Raw genomic sequence first — 16832 nt, 5'->3', positions numbered from 1 at the left:
TTCGAGGATTCAGAGTACAGTCAGCACAAATTTGTGGTGTACCTGCGGTGTGCGATATGCAAGTCTATGTGCTGGGCTGGACTGGAGAGCAAGATGGGACACAGGCCCTTTGCTGGGTGCACCTTTGTTTTAGAAGCAGGAGACAAACATTTGTAAACTGGTAGAGATGATGAAGAAAAAGTGAAGTGATGGGAAGGACTCAGGTGGTCATAGAGGGAAGACCTCTAACATGTGACATTTAAACCAAGGCTTAAATGAGAACAGGATCCAGACAGTCAGTGGTCTGCAGATGAAGCCGCCTAGGCAGAGGGAACATTGAGTATAAAGGCGCTTTAGTGGGAGCAAGATGTGTGTCGGAGGAACAAACAAAACACCAGTGTGTGTGAAACACTGAGGAAGGGAGAGAGTGCTAAGAGATGGGGTCAGGAGGTAGTTTACAAAAGAATCTTTATGGAAAACAAGGGGGAAAATTTTAAGTCCTTAGAAATTGTCCACTCAATAGGGAAGGGAGAGGAACCTTTTAGGAAAGTCTATTTTGGGGAATCAATGGGAGGAAATGAAGAGGCATGTGATGAGATTGGAAGTTGAGAATAGAGATGTGATAGGTAAGCATCTGTGCCACCCAGAAGGACTCAACAGACCATGAAGAGAATAAGTCACAAGAGTGCTGCCCAAAGCAGTCTGTGTCTTGTCTCCCAAGAATGCAGCTCCTTGAAGGCACAGACGCCAACCTACCACAGCATCTGAGTCATGTTTAGATGTGAGTATTTGTCAGGACTCCATAGGTGGAAGTGTGCTCCTCTCTCTCGGCACCAGGGCTGTAATAGCTGGTTGTCTCGTTTTTTTGTGATATTAACAATTATTAATCAATACCTCAGTCTGTTCCAACCATCATGGGTTGGAAAATGGTGATAGTTGATTTAAATGTCCCCTTTTTACTTACTAACTGGAATACTTATATAAAGAGGAACTTTGCCCTTCAGTTTGTATCTTGAGATACAATGGGCATAAATCAGAAAGGCAAGATAAATTCTTCATTCCAACCTCGCAACTTTCTAAAAAACAGTTTTCAGAGTAGTAAGTTGCTCCATGTCATCTTCCAAAAGTAGGCAATGAAGTTCTGTTTCGTTTGGGGTTTTGCATGTAAGTATTTGTGTTTGGTTGTGGTGATAGGAGGGGACACCATAAACTCATGGATTCATTCATTTTGATTTGTTTCAATCCACTGCTGTTAGTATTCTTAGCGAAACTTGAATTGCCCCATATTTAACCAGTGGAAGCCTCTTCAAGTTGACTTTCGAGTCCCCAGTTCAATTGTCTTTGATAATTTATTTGCTTTGATATAAGGTACTTCCAGCTCATCTCCTAGATCTCCTCTCCCAAATTGAGAACAAGACATTTCTCCAAGAAGCCCCGGTTCCTTTTAATATTTATTTATTTATTTATTTATTTTTAAAGATTTTATTTATTTGCCAGAGAGATAGAGAGAGAGCACAAGCAAGCAGAGTGGCAGGCAGAGGGAAAGAAAGAAGCAGGCTCCCCACCAAGCAAGGAGCCCAATGTGGGGCTCAACCCCAGGACCCTGGAATCATAACCCAAGCTGAAGGCAGCTGCCAAACCAACTGAGCCACCCAGGGGTCCCTCCTTTTAATATTTAGAGGCCAGATTCTGAGTCCCAGGGGTGCCCAGGACAACAGGGTTGGTCATTGTTTCAAGAAAAAGAGATACAAGTTGCTTTTTTCTTTATCTTAAGATACAGTCAGTATATCATGACCTTAATTATATATATATATATATATATATATAGAGAGAGAGAGAGAGAGAGACAGTTCATGTTCAGGAATAGGATGTTTACTTAACCTCACTGACCTTACATCTATATTCTTTCTCTCATTCTGAAGATCCTACTTCTCAGTGACATCTACATATTTTCTTACTGATTTACCCTATTATACTAATATCAGAAATACTAATAAAGCAATATGACTGTACATAGTACCACCAAGAATAGAATTCCCAGAATACTCTGTTTATTCCACTTTGCTTTATTGCACGTCGCCGATGCTGCATCTTTTACAAATGCTTGTGGCACCCTGTGTTGAGCAAATCTGTCGGCTCTATTTTTCCAACAGCATTTGCTTACTTTGTGTCTCTGTGTCACATTATTGCAATTCTTGGAATATTTCAAACTTTCATTATGGTAATCTGTAATCAGTGATTACAACTCTGAAAGCTCAGATGATGATTAACATTTTTTAGCAATAAAGTATTTTTAAATTAAGATATGTACATTTTTAGACATAATGCCATTGCACACTTAACAGATCACAGTATCATGTAAACATAACTTTTATATATACTGAGAAACAAAAAAATCCATTTCATGTGTGGTCTGAAACAGAACCCATAATCTCTCTCCGATGTATGCCTCTACTAAAAATGGAAAAAGTTTTCTATTTTTTTTGGTTCTGAGAGAATATAAGATGTATAGTGAAATAACTGTGTTTTAAGATGATTTTCTTGAAACGGTTCCCCTCACTAATTGAGTAATAGGTACTTCTCTACACACTTCGTGCATCAATTTTAACATAGGTTCATTTGCTTCACTTTGCAGTGTTAGCTTTTCAAAATACTTTTGTTGTTGCTTTTATGTAATTATATAAACTATTTTAGTTCATAGTTCCAAAATTAAGTCTACCAAAACAGGTTTATTCAAAGAGCTTTAGGTTTTATCCCAGCTATCTAATCCTTCCTTATGGGTAACTTTTTTTCCTCCATGAGTCTTTGTAAGTTTTTGGTTATATGTATGTGTATGTGTCTATACTTGTATTTTTTTAAGACTGTAAAACATACTCACAGAGTTACCAACAAGCCACTCCTTTTCCCCTAAGTATGCATCCAAATCTTGCAGCAGATGAGGTCCATCATATGTAAGTAGCTCATTAAACATCTGATTCTAGGAGAGGAAGAAGAAAGATCACTTTAAGGATACTAGGGGAAAAAAAAATAACACGATGATTTGAAAAGGAAGTAGAGGGAGGCCTGGGTGGCTCAGTCGGCTAAGCGTCTGCCGTCTGTTCAGGTCATGATTTCAAGGTCCTGGGATTGAGCCCCACATCCGGCTCCCTGCTAAACCAGGAGCCTGCTTCTCCCTGTACCTGCTGTTGTCACTGCTTGTGCTCTCTCTCTGTCTGACAAATAAATAAATAAAATTTAAAAAAAAATAGAATTCTCACTAAAAAAAAAAGAAAGAACGAAAAGGGAGTAGATTTTTCCATCTTTATTCTCCTACATGAATTCAGAAAGAAAGAGAAGTAGCTATGTATTCTTGGTGGTTGGTTGTTTTTTTTTTCCCAAATGTATGTTATTATGGAGAATGAGGTCTGATTCTTTATACTTAGTTACCTGTGTGTTGCTCATGGATTAAAAAATACTTTTGTGACCACTGCTTACAGTTTCTTTGTATATAATGACCAAATATTTCACCCACAAAGTCTTTTCATGATTTCTATCTTAATGTTTATTAAGAAAAAATGATTCCATTGTGTTTTTACACCTCCAAAATTATCCTCACTCTCTTTGAATTGAAATAATATAACTGAGGGTAAAGAAATTAATTTTACTTTGTAAGGGTAGGCTCCTTCAGTTTGGCGGTCTTTTACCGCACCATCGCATGTAACAGAAATCATCTCTGTAATGACTCCTTATGCTCTCAGGCTTGATGGATCTTTTCTTGTTGGCTGGACATTGTACCTTAATATGAGGTTTGTCTGCCTTGAGTATCATCTACAAAAACCATCAACTAGGTGCCCTCTTTTGATATATTATGTAAGGTAACATAAACCAAATATCCTTAGAAGGGAAAAATTAACAGATATATCCGTTTTTAAAAATTGTGTTTTTCCTCAAATCTCTGGAAGACAATTTATTCATGACCTCTTTCTTTGTAAGAACTGTCGTTTATATATGAAAATTCTGGCTGGTGTGTGTCTTGGATATGAAATGTAAGCCAAACTCAAAAATATCATAAAATATGTGAATATATATTATTTATTAATAATGAGAAATGACCTATAATAAAAATCCAGCCTTTATTAAGGCAAGTCGGGTAGTGGATAGTTCCCTCACCAATATGCTGATTTACTTTCTGTTATTACTATATCCTAGCTAGGTAATAGAGATTACTGCCACATAATGCCTGGTTTATAGAACCAAAAAAATCATTACATATTTACATACATTTGCCTGATTTTACACACTGAGACTTGGGAAGCTTGTTATTATTTTTATTTATATTCTTTCCACTGTTCTGTACAACCTACATTCATAAGGTTCTTTTTCTATGTTTAATATGTTCATAGTTTAAAACAAAACAGTGTGAGTTCTTACACATAATTTGGGAGCAAAGAGGCAGTGGGCCCAGATCCATGTGGTACTTCCCACAGCCCAGCTTAGCTCGGCCTCAGGTGGGAAGGTGAAGGCCAGTTTGGCTCTCCTAGACAAGCTAGAAATGGAATGGAGTTGAATGGAACAGGATGTAGCTGCTAGACAGATTCCCAAAACATTTGTGTGCTCACCTGTATATTTTATTACTTCTTCTAATGTGCATTTCCACCACCTAAGGTACATGTACACAGATGTTTGTGCATACCCAATGCCAAATAAAAATCTTTTCTCTGTATTAACTTCTGTATCCCAGGTTCTCTATATGTTTGATGAATCATCCCAATGATTCATCTCATCCAATGATATATGAATTACTAACCAACGTAATTATTAGTATTTAAGAGTCATTGTAAAGAGTACTCACCAAAATAACATAAAGAAGATGAAATTTGATTATACATCCTTTTTTCCAGATAGGTACTTTTAAAAACTGCATTTCTTGATAAATCTTAGCTAGCCACTCTTACACTCGGTAGACTCAGAAATTTCCTTCCTCCTCCTCTGGAGAGCTGTAAGTCAGGAGGTTTTTCAACCTGAGAAGTCATTGCTACAGTATCCTATCAAATGACTTTCAGAGAAATTATGTTTCTCCAAAGCACCATTTTAAAATTCATACTACCAAAATCGTTTAGTATTGAAAATGTGTCACTGGTGTTTCTTTGATCCTGCTTATCCATCATCCTCCCTGCCCCAGTCTTTAGATGGGGAAACTGAAACAGAGAGGTTTCAGTAAATTCAAGGATTTATCAGGGTGATCAGTGTCCACAAACACTAGTGGTAAATTCAAAGATTATCAGGGTGATCAGTGTCCACAAACATATTTTGCCTTCTTTTTTTGTGCCTCTAAATTAATTTTAATTTTTTTAAATTGGAAATGAATTTATAGCAACCGATACTGAAAAATTTATAATTATGTGTATTTGATAGATTTTTAGGGCACGTATAATAAGAGGACTATGTTCACCATCCATCTTCACTGTTACCAATATCCTGCTTTTAAAAATTTGATCTGACCACAAGGTGGCAGCAACGCGACCCACTACAGGGAGGCTGGGCGAAGAAATGTACTAAAACTATGGAGGTTTTTCTATTGTATACTAGTCAGGTCCTCCTTATTAATCAGATAGTATATAGCCAACTGCACTATTTCTGCAACGTGTTCTCCCTTCATATGATTTATTTATAAGCTTGGATTATGTCCTGTGTTTTTTGTTGTTGTTGTTTTTGTTTTTTCCGAGATGGGCATGTAAGAGCAGTGTTACTCTAATACAAATGTAGAGTGTTACTGGTATCATAAGCATTCAAAGAGTATTTTCCTCTGGGAGGTAGCCTCTATTATAGGAGGCTCACCCACAGAAGGGTACAAAATAGCAAATGCAATCCCATAAGTTGATAGACTGCCAATCAGTGGGGTCTTTAGCATGTGAAACAAAAAGCTTTAGATCCGTTTTTCTAAATTGGACATTATGCCCTTACTTGTTTCTGCATTTATAAGGATGTGTAAAATAAATGCCACGTCTGACAGAAGGAAAAACAATGATCAGTGAACTATATAATCACTATTAATTATATATATGAATAGTTATTAACATATTGGATAATATAATATCTAATATTTGTTGAACACTTTCAACCTAGTCATAGGTGCTCATGCTAACATTTAATCCTCCCAACATACTTCAAAGTAGATTCTATGGTATCTCTACTTTACAGTCAAAGGATCTGAACTATTGATGGGTAGTTAGGTGACAACTAGTAAGAAGGGAATCAGAATTCAAGCTTGGCAGTGTGACTCCAGAGCCCGAATATATTGCCATATCAAAGCTGAGCTTTTATCTTAGACTTCGCCCTGGTTAGTCATATATTTGTGTGTGTGTGTGTGTGTGTGATACACCTTACATTCAGTAAATGTGAATACTTTTCTGTTCCAAGTATCTGTATTAAAATCAGAAGTTCCTAATTAAATGACTAGTATTTAGCATAAATATATTTTAGCAAATTGATAAGACTGCTATTCATTCTGTACTGTAACTTTCGGCTGTCGGCCTTAAGCTACACCACATACATATGTATTCACCAGCTGTTGGCACTGTGGCCTTACAACCAGTGGTTGAGAGCATGGAGACTGAGTCAGAGTGGCTCAGATTCAGATTCCTTGTGCACCACTTCCTAGCTAAATAACCTTCGACAGGTTTCTTCTACTACATGAACCACAATTTCCTTATTTGGGAAAAGGAAGGTAATAGTTTCTCCCTAAGGGATGCTCTGGGTATTAGTCACTAATTTAAAAGGAAGTATGCAGAGGTGATGAGGCCATGGGTCTGGGCAACTCCATAACCACTCTGAGTCTCAGTTTCTTCATCTGCAAAGTAAGCATGATGATAGAAAACGCGTATCTAGTGAAGGGATTGGGAGGACTGGCTGAGGCCACGGGTGTAAAGGGGCCAGAGCAGCATCTGTAGGTGCTGTTGAAGAAATCAGCTCTTGCTGCCTGTCGTTCAACAAGTATGTAGTGTCTGCGGTGTGAAAGGCACAGGGGTGGGTGTGGGGACATGAGTGAGCAGTACAGACATAATTACTACCCTCACGACACGTTCTCCTGGAGAAGTAAATGGATTTTAAAATACAGATTGTGATGCATGTCCCCAGGACACCACTAGGGGGTAGTAATGGAGCATAACCTACAAGGTCTATTTAGAATTCTGGATAAAGATGATGGATTTGGCACACATGTGTGATTTGTCCATCCCCAAACCACAGTAAATACATATTTTTGAAAAGACAGAACCCACAAAGAGGTGGAAAACAGGAGAGGAGACAAGAGAAAACAAAATTCAAAGTTATAAAGCAAATGGATGACTGGTATCTGCAAAGGGAAAGCTGAAAACCAACACCGTCTACCCCATAAAACCCTCAAATGTTTCAGGAAAAGGCAGGATGTATCGAATTGGGAGTAAGGAGGTAAGGGAGAGGATAACGTGAGGACTGGTGGAAGGCTGCGGAAGAGGCAGTTTTAGCATAAGAATTCTCTCTTCGGTTTACACTGCTGGACACATGCCTCTTCCCCATCTGTAGCAGGAGGCTGGAGAGGGGAAATTGGTGGTCTGTGTGTTGGGAGCTGATATTCATAATGTTTTCAAAGTAGGGGATTAAATGAATATATGCATACTGAGCACTAAGTTCTGAGACTTGTAGCTCTCTCTTTGCTGATCGTTTCCCAGAACACTGGCAGACACATCGTTCTTTCCAGGCAAAAGGCTGGAAGTCTTCTCTAGATACTCTTTCTAGTGAAGAGTCTAGTAAAGATAGTGCTATGGGAAAACACTCCACAAATGGCCTAGCACTGCTCAAAATCAACATACCCTGTCCATCTGCTGAGAGCTTTGGGCAAGCTTCTTAATTTTCCTATTCTTTATCATGGATTCTAAAGGATGGTTTTACTCCTGGAGAAAGATGGAGACCAAACCAAAGAGGAAAAATATGAGAGGCACCTGGGTGGCTCAGTCATTGGGCGGCCGCCTTCAACTCAGGTTGTGATCCCAGGCTCCTGGGATCAAGCTCTGCATCAGGCTTCCTGCTGGGCGGCAGGCTGGCTTCTCCCTCTCCCACTCCCCCTGCTTGTGTTCCCTTTCTAACTATGTCCTTCTCTGTCAAATAAATAAATAAATAAAATCTTCTTTAAAAAAAGAAAAATAAGGAAGTAAAGACCACAGGATGACAACGGTGCACCCGGTTTTTAGGGTGACCAAACCAGACTGAAGCAGTGTACACTCAAGACAGAGCCAACAGTGCTGTCCGTCCTCATTACCCCTCTTGTCATCAAGCCTTCATTTTAACTGTGGGACTCCTGGAGGACAAAGAAGTAAGCAAGGACAGAGGATGGCATCCAGGAAATGGGACCCCAACTCAAGGACATCCCTGGGATGGCAGTGAAGGCAAGTCCAGTGGGGACAGATGCGTAGAAAACCCAGACAGCTCTGCAAAAAAGAGGAGATCTTGGCCAGATCTCTCCAAGAAAATAGTGGATGTAATGGGTAATCTGATACCATTGACCTTGTGGAAAGCTGTATTGGCCTTCTACTGGATGGTGTGGGAGGGTTCAGCAATAAATGTAAAAACAAGCAAATGAAGGAAAGGCAATTACTAATTTTGAGGAGATAGAGTGAGCAAGGAAATGAAATCAAAGTATACTACAACTGACAGTTCTGTGTGATATTTGCCTAGCATACTAAGCTAACATTATATCGATTTGGCCAAAACATTTTCATATCATTATATTAAGAGTTTGGGAGAAGGGGAGCAGAGACAATGACTACATAAGAGAAAAATTTTTATTACTATAATAATAAGTCCAGAGAAACTAAAATTAGTGAATCAAAGAAAACCAGCTTTACATGTCCTAAAGAAATAGTTTAAAGTGTTAATAAAAAAGTATTAAAAAGTGTTTGAGGAGGGGTTAATGTGAAGAGGTAGAGCAGGGAATCATTTTGTTCTAAATTTTTAAATATAATTTGATATTTTAAAACTATATGTATGTCTTACTTTGGTAAAAAGAAACCTTTTCTGTAAAAGATTTTTTTTTTAATTGGAGAGAGCAAGCAAACATGAACGGGAGGAGGGACAGAGAAAGAGAGAGAAGCAGACTCCCCAGTGATCAGAGAGCCCAACACAGGGCTGGGTCCCTGGGCTGAAGGCCGATGCTCAACTGACTGAGCCACCCAGACTCCCGATAAAAAGAAACTTTAAAGCACCCCACAAGTAGATATGATTAATAGTAGTAATAAACTGATTACATTACTTTGATATCTTGTTTTTTCTCTGCCCAAGGAAAACGTGACATGAAATCGTCCAATGTGTCCACAATTGCATCAACTTGACATTGTTCCAATTCTGTTTTTCCAGCCAGATCTATAAAATAGAGACCATTTTATGCCCATACACTGGATTTAATTTACTATATTAAAATGTTTACTTCTTAAAAGACAATATATTCTTATGGTTCAAAAATTCAGAACAATATAAAACTGTATCCAGTGAAGACCAACTTCCATCCCTGCCCAACCAATCTCATTGGGCTCCTTAATCTACCTACCATGTTGGTAACCACTCTATTAGAGTTTTTTCGTAGTCTTCCATTATTTCTTTATGAAAATAAAGCTATATTTCCCATTCCATATACGCATCCCCCATATATCCTACAGATCTTTCCCTACAAGTTTGTTAAGGGCATCTCTGCTCTTTCTTCAGCTACATGGGATTCCTGTACGAAGAAGCGCCACAATCCATTTAGCTAGCCTCAGTTGATTAGGTTTGATTCTTTCGCATCTTTTGTTTCATTCTTTATACTATGTTGTTCAATAATAAAGTTATTTAATAAATAGTGAATATGAGTTATGTATTCTTCTCAGTTATCAAAACTCTTCAACACAATAAACATATTACCTGTGTTTTTGGCCAAGTATCGTGCTATGGCTAGACTCTGGTGAAGGTTAAATCCGTCGACTTCCAAAATGGGGATTTTACCAAATGGAAGAGCTTAAAATAAAATAAGCAAAAAATCAACTTCCATAACAAAATCAATACTATTTCCCATTTTTACTGATAATTATGGAAATAAAGCATGATTTTAAAGTTATGGTATTCCTGAATATTTGTTCTAAAAGGGACAATAGACACCCTCTGCTGGAATCTTTATAGGTCTTTTAGAAGAAGCATTGTTAGAAGACCTTGTACAGAGTTCATGGCAGCACAGGTCTAAAAGGGTTTGTTAATGATACTGCATATTGTATTACCTCATAGACTTACATATACTCACTACTTACCTTTTATTTTATTTTTTTTTAAAGATTTTATTTATTTATTTATTTGACAGAGATCACAAGCAGGCAGAGAGGCAGGCAGAGAGAGAGAGAGAGAGAGAGGGAAGCAGGCTCCCTGCTGAGCAGAGAGCCTGATGCGGGACTTGATCCCAGGACCCTGAGATCATGACCTGAGCCGAAGGCAGCGGCTTAACCCACTGAGCCACCCAGGTGCCCACTACTTACCTTTTAAATAAAGCTTTTTTTTAAAGCTTCATTAATTTTTGTGGTCTCAATCAACTGTAACATTGATTGTTCTTTAAAACCATAGGCCGGGGTGCCTGAGTGGCTCAGTGGGCTGAACGTCTGCCTTCAGCTCAGGTCATGATCCCAGGGTCCTGGGATTGAGCCCTGCTCAACAGGGAGCATTCTTCTCCCTCACTCTCTGCTCCTCCCCCCTACTTGTGCTCTCTCTCTCTCTCTCTCTCTCTTTCTCTCAAATAAATAAATAATCTTAATAATAAAAAAACTTAAAAATAAATTAAAAATTAAAAAAGAAATAAAATAAATAAATTTTTTAAGATGAAGAAATGGACACAATAGCCAACTATGGAAAGAACCTAGATGTCCATCAACAGATGAATGGATAAAGAAGATGTGGTGCAAATATACAATAGAATATTATGCAGCCATCAAAACACGAAACCTTGCCATTTGCAATGACATGGATGGAACTAGAGGGTATTATGCTGAGAGAAATAAGTCAATCAGAGAAAGGCAATTATCATATGATCTCTCTGATATGAGGAATTTGAGAGTGAGGGCGGGGGGTCATGGGGGGGTGGGGAAGGAAAAAAATGAAACAAGATGGTATTGGGAGGGAGACAAACCACAAGAGACAATCTCACAAAACAAACTGAGGGCTTCTGGGGGGTTGGGGGGAGTAGGGAGGGGGTGGTTAGTTTATGGACATTGGGAGCGTATGTGCTATGATGAATGCTGTGAATTATATAAGACTGATGATTCACAGACCTGTACCCTGGGGCAAATAATACATTATATGTCAATTTAAAAAAAAATGAGAAAATGGAGAGTTTGATTTATATATTGAGCTATGGTAAGGAGTTTAGCCAAATTGTTATTTTGATGAGGGACCATGTGAAGTATATAGTAAGACAGCAAGCAATTTGTACAATACAGGGCAGCCTCGCTGCAGATGTAATAACATTTTGTCTATAGACCCTACTTTGTTTTCTTATCTAAACTTATCACATTTTTGTCAGAGGGTAATATATGTTTTTATAGAAAAATTCTAACTTGAAGATAAATAAAAATAATTCTACCACATAATTACAACCATGTGAATATTTTATTTCTCATATATATTTAAAAACAGCATCCTGAAGTATTTGTAAACCATTTTTTTTATCTGATAACATCTTTTTGAAATCTTTCCAAATCAGTGAAACATTACCTTTTTAATGACTACATTATATTTCGTTATATGTATTGATCACAATTTTCCAATCAGCGCTTTACTTTGGGAAATATAATTATTTTGGGAAGAGAGAAAAGAACAAAGTGCCGCTACACAGTCCCATTACTCTAGAGTAACTACTAGAATCAACCTTCAAGTGTCTTTCGTATGTACGTTAACTAAGTACAAGATGAACTACAGTTCACATCAGGAATAAAACCATCTCTGAGTACTTACCTAATCAGTATGCCGAGTACTAGTCTACATTGCAGTGAGCAAACAGAACTCCAAAGACAGCTGACACAAATTGTGATGCCTCATGATTAGAAATTAACATTTAACATTTTGAGGGAGGCCTCCTTTATGCTAGGCAGTGTACTAAATACTTAAAGGACCCATTAGGTTTTCTAGTACTTACAACAACTCTATGATGTAGGCATCAACCCTTATCTTATTTTACAAACGAGAAAGTGAGGTGAAGAGAGGTTACATAACTAGTCCAGGTCACATCCCTGGTAGAGGTAAGACTCAGACTGAGTTCAGTTGGAAATTTTGCTCAGCTGTTTTGATAGTTCTAAGAGCCATGTTTTAAGAATACATTAAAAATCAGAGCAGGGTGCCTGGGTGGCTCAGTAGGTTAAGCCTCTGCCTTCGGCTCAGGTCATGATCTCAGGGTCCTGGGATCGAGCCCCGCATCAGGCTCTCTCCTTGGTGGGGAGCCTGCTTCCTCCTCTCTCTCTGCCTGCCTCTCTGCCTACTTGTGATCTCTCTCTGTCAAATAAATAAATAAAATCTTTAAAAAAAAATTAGAGCAAACCCAGAGGATAGTATCCAAGTTAGAGAAGGGTCTGAAAACCACATTTTATAAGCATCGGCTGAAGAACTTGGCATTCTTTCCTGGGGGAGGCAAAACAAACAAAGACAAAACAAATGTAATACCCATCTTCAAATATGGTACAGCTTTCAGATGGATGAAAAATTTGACTTATTCTGACTATCTCTAAAGTGCAGAACAACAACTAAAAGATACTTTAAAGGGGGCAGATATTAACTCAAGATGAAGAATACTTTTTTAATGTTGGAACCATTAACGACAAGAATGTGTTTTCCTCTGAGATGGTAAGCTTTCAGCTACTGGCAGCATTTGAAACCAAGCTTGGGATAATCGCCAACAGCTGGAATACTGGGCATCTAACAAGAAGAAATTGAAGAACACAAATGCCAATCCTTCATTTTGTTCCAGAAAACGTAACTTTGGGGTTGTTGGAGATGTAACCAAACAGGAGCCGCTGTCAAACAGCTTTAAGGAATTTAGTGAGGCCGAATGTAAGGCTGTGCGATGCAACTGCCAAAATAACCACAGTGACCTTGGTGAAACGGCGTTGGATGGTATCTGGACCAGCGCTAGGAGTGGCATTCCCACCATGCCCTGCGTCGCTCCCAGGCCTGGAACACTGCGATTCCCCTGACACCACACATTACATGGCAGACATAGTGGAACAGGAGCTTGTCCTTCTTGGGGGATGAGGAAATCCAAACCAAGGGATATAAATGGATCACTCGAGGAAGAGAAGAGAGTCGTCCCTTGGACCTACCTTGCAGATCGGATATAGTCCATGAGAAACAGTATCTAAATCAAGAAGTAGAGCCAGGACTGGGAAGTTTGGGTTGATCATCACAATGATCATCAGAGAAACAAGCAGATAGCCAGAGGGATGAATGCACGAGTTAACAGGGACTCAGTTCTGTATTTAGCCCATGACCTTTATCTTCCCACAGGGTATTATCATTGAACTGTCTACACAGCAGGGGCTTTTTCTCTATGTCTTAAAGATACTAAATTGCTTCAAAGCATTGGATGGAAAGAAGGAATAATCTGTTTCCTATGGATTAAAGTGATATGTCCAAGACTAGTATATGAAAGTCACTGAAGAGATTAAATTTCAATTTTATGTAAGGAAGAGTCTTTTGAAAGTTTTCTTCCTTTCTTCCCAGAATTTTGCTGAGACATTGGACATCCTAAGCTTACTGAGTCTCAGTTTTTCTAATCCCTTTTCTCTTATTTTTTATTTCTTTTTCTTATTGTATTTTCTGGAGGAGAGCCTTATTTTTTATCATTTTTTAATTTCATTTGTTTTGTCTGTATCAAATTGTTAATTTTCAAAACCTTTTTGTCTCTAAACATTCTTTTTTTACAGCATACTAGTTCAGAATGTATAGAATTTTTCTGAGGGTCTTATATTTTTGAAGTTTTTTTCTTCCTACATCACCCTGTTGCCCTCAGATGACTTTTTTTTTCTCCCTCTGCTTCTTTGTTTATGTCTGTTTCACATTAGAGGCCTTCTCACAAATATCTATTAATTTTTGGTTTGCCCTTCCTGTTTTAAATAAGCAAAAGGAATAGAGGCTAATTGGAATCTCAGTGTCCTGGGCCATGTCATAGAGACTCCCTCCCGGTTAGTGTCTGTTAGACATTCCTCTGGGACTGATCAGCTTCCTCCGAGAGAACCCTTCCTGCCCAGGGGATACTTGTCTGGTTGTAGCATGCTGATTGTGGAGCAGAGGATAAGGGCTCTGGGTCTCACGCTTTAGTTTATAGCCTTCCACTGAGTCCCGCCTATAGGACCGTGTGCTCAGAAATGCCTGCTGTCCTACAGTCCTCTGGTCCATCCTTTGTTGAGAGTAATCTCCATACTTCTCCCAGGGCAGTCATGCTGCTGCTTCACATGGTAACAGTCAGCTCTCTGTGGGTTTGGCTTTTAGAGTTCAATGTCACTACCAATTCCTGAGCCTTAGTCAGTACTCCTTGGAGAGACTCAGCTCGACTTCTACTCTACCAGGCTTATATTTGGGCATCATTGGCCTACTTCATCACCTTACCATTCTTGGACCTGTTTTCTAGCTTTGAGAATTTGGGGCTTATTCAAGCTTGAGGTCTTTGTCCTTGTAGAGCTTTGCCTTTTTTTTTTTTTTAGAAGAAGTACTTTAATGTTATTTGAAAAGAGAAAAAAATGTTAATACCTGTGCACATTCCACCAGGTTTGACCTGGAAGAACTTTTTTAAAAAAGATTTTATTTATTTATTTGAGAGAGAGAGACAGAGAGAGAGAAAGCATGTGCATGCTCAAGCAGGGGGAGAGGCAGAGGGAGAGGGAGAAGCAGGCTCCCTGCTGAGCAGGGAGCCTGACGAGGGGATGAGAGGCTCAATCCCAGAACCCTGGGATCATGACCTGAGCCACAGGCAGATACTTAACAGACTGAGCCACCCAGGTGCCCCAACCTAGAAGAATTTTTAATAGAAATATCCAGTGATAGGCTAGGTTATCACAGAGGGGAAGTCATGGAGGGTTTCAAATACCAGAGAGCACTCCTAAATCAGATAAGAGATGAGGCCAGCTAAAATTTGTAATAAACTGTTTTTAACATTTATTTTTTCCTTTTTTCTCAAAGCAATATAGTCAGCACTTCCTGGCTTCCCTTGCAGTAGTGTGTGAAGACATTCTTACCAAGGGACTATAAGTAGAAGTGAGGTATAAAACTCTCTGGTCATGTGGTTGCAAGAAAGAGATGTGCATCTTTCCCTCTCACACTTCCTGTGAGCTGGAATGTGGAAGGAGACGGGACCATCTTACACTATGTAAATAAGAACCAACTCGGGGGGTCGGATCAACAGAAAAGAAGGAATCTAATCTTTGACAACCCTGTGGAGCAGAACTTCCACATCAGCTTGCGATTATATGCAAAAGAAATAAATTTCTATCCTCTTTAGTTCATTTTTGTGTTGGGTGTCTGGTTTTTGTTTTTGTTTTTGTTTTGTTTTGTTTTTAATTTAAATTCTAGTTAGTTGACCTACAGTTCAATATTGGTTCAGGAGTAGCGTTCAATGGTTCATCATTTACATACAGCAGCCAGTGCTCATCATCACAGGTGCCTCCTTAATCCCTCATTACCCATCTAGCCCATCCCCCACCCACGTCCCTCCATCAACCCTCAAATCTCCTCTGTCATTAAGAGGCTCTCAGGGTTTGTTTCCCTCTCTTTCTTTCCTTTTTATCCCCTCCCAAATGTCCATTTTGTTTCTTAAATTCCACTTATGTTGGGTGACTGTTATCTCTCTCTCTATATATATATCTTCTAACCATTGTGAACTTTAAGATCCCTTCCCACTCTAAGAATCTATGAAAATACAGTAATTTCATTTTCAATAACATAATGAAAAGTCAAGATAGAATAGGGTATGAGGCACTCCAAGAATTTATATCTGAAAACACGAAGGTGGAATTTGTTATATGTACCATCTTTGCAGCTTGTTATCCATCTTAATTAATGGATAAAATTAAATTTGACCTACTTTATATAGACAGAATTTAAAATCCTATGTACAAATTCTGATAGCAGGGTTTGGAAAGTTTGGATATTAATGAGAAAGTTTCATGGGAACAGGAAATAAGATATTCTAGCCCACCAGGGAAGAGTTCTCTAATAAGCAAAAGAGTGGATTTTTAAGGAACTCATTCTTCTAAAAGGCATGTGGCAATATGTATTGTTAATATGTCACTTATCATGGTGTTATTGGCATTATCTAGTGTAAATAACTTGGGTAACTGTATGAAATTGACCTGTGTTTGAAAAATATTTCTACCTCGCTAGGACTATAAGCCTGGAAAAATTACACAAATTCTGTGTGCTATAGTTAATCCAACTATAAAATATGTAGAATAATATATCTCATGAAGCCGTACTGGAGAAATTAAACGAAATCCACCAGGGGTTCAAAGGTCTTCAAAGACTCAAGTTGTTTTCTTCAGCTTTATCTTTATGCAAATCTGTAATAATCCCAACACAAATATGTGACTTTTAGGCAAATAATTAATATTTAGTTAGTATTTCTAGGCAGACATGATGGACAAAGAATTAGCTCATCTATCCTTTCTTCATTCTAAAAAAGATAAAAAACTAACACCTGGAGGATGACTTACAACTTACTGAGAGCCACACACTTTTTAACATAATGATATTTCTGATCCTTCCCCTCTGTCCTGAGTGCTAACTAGCATATTTTCATTGGCTCAAACATCCCAGTTTTGTTCACATATTCACCTTCTTTTGAA

The 16832-nt window shown here is 38.4% G+C and overlaps 1 protein-coding gene across 2 annotated transcripts in view; it reads right to left on the bottom strand.

Moving 5' to 3' along the window:
* Positions 1–16832, bottom strand: part of HPGDS (hematopoietic prostaglandin D synthase) — a 29586-nt gene that overhangs the window by 2091 nt on the left and 10663 nt on the right. For both annotated transcript variants that reach the window (XM_044224469.1, XM_044224468.1), the window contains exons 3-5: positions 9889–9981; positions 9245–9354; positions 2858–2956 (exon numbers count right to left, since the gene is read on the bottom strand). In XM_044224469.1, the coding sequence (XP_044080404.1) occupies positions 2858–2956; positions 9245–9354; positions 9889–9981 (302 nt within the window). The remainder of the gene's footprint in view (positions 1–2857; positions 2957–9244; positions 9355–9888; positions 9982–16832) is intronic.

The sequence above is a fragment of the Neovison vison genome, chromosome 11 (genome assembly GCF_020171115.1).
Source record: "Neovison vison isolate M4711 chromosome 11, ASM_NN_V1, whole genome shotgun sequence".
Classification (NCBI taxonomy): domain Eukaryota; kingdom Metazoa; phylum Chordata; class Mammalia; order Carnivora; family Mustelidae; genus Neogale; species Neogale vison.
The sequence above is the reverse complement of the archived record's forward strand: the minus strand, read 5'-3'. Positions and strand labels throughout refer to the sequence as shown.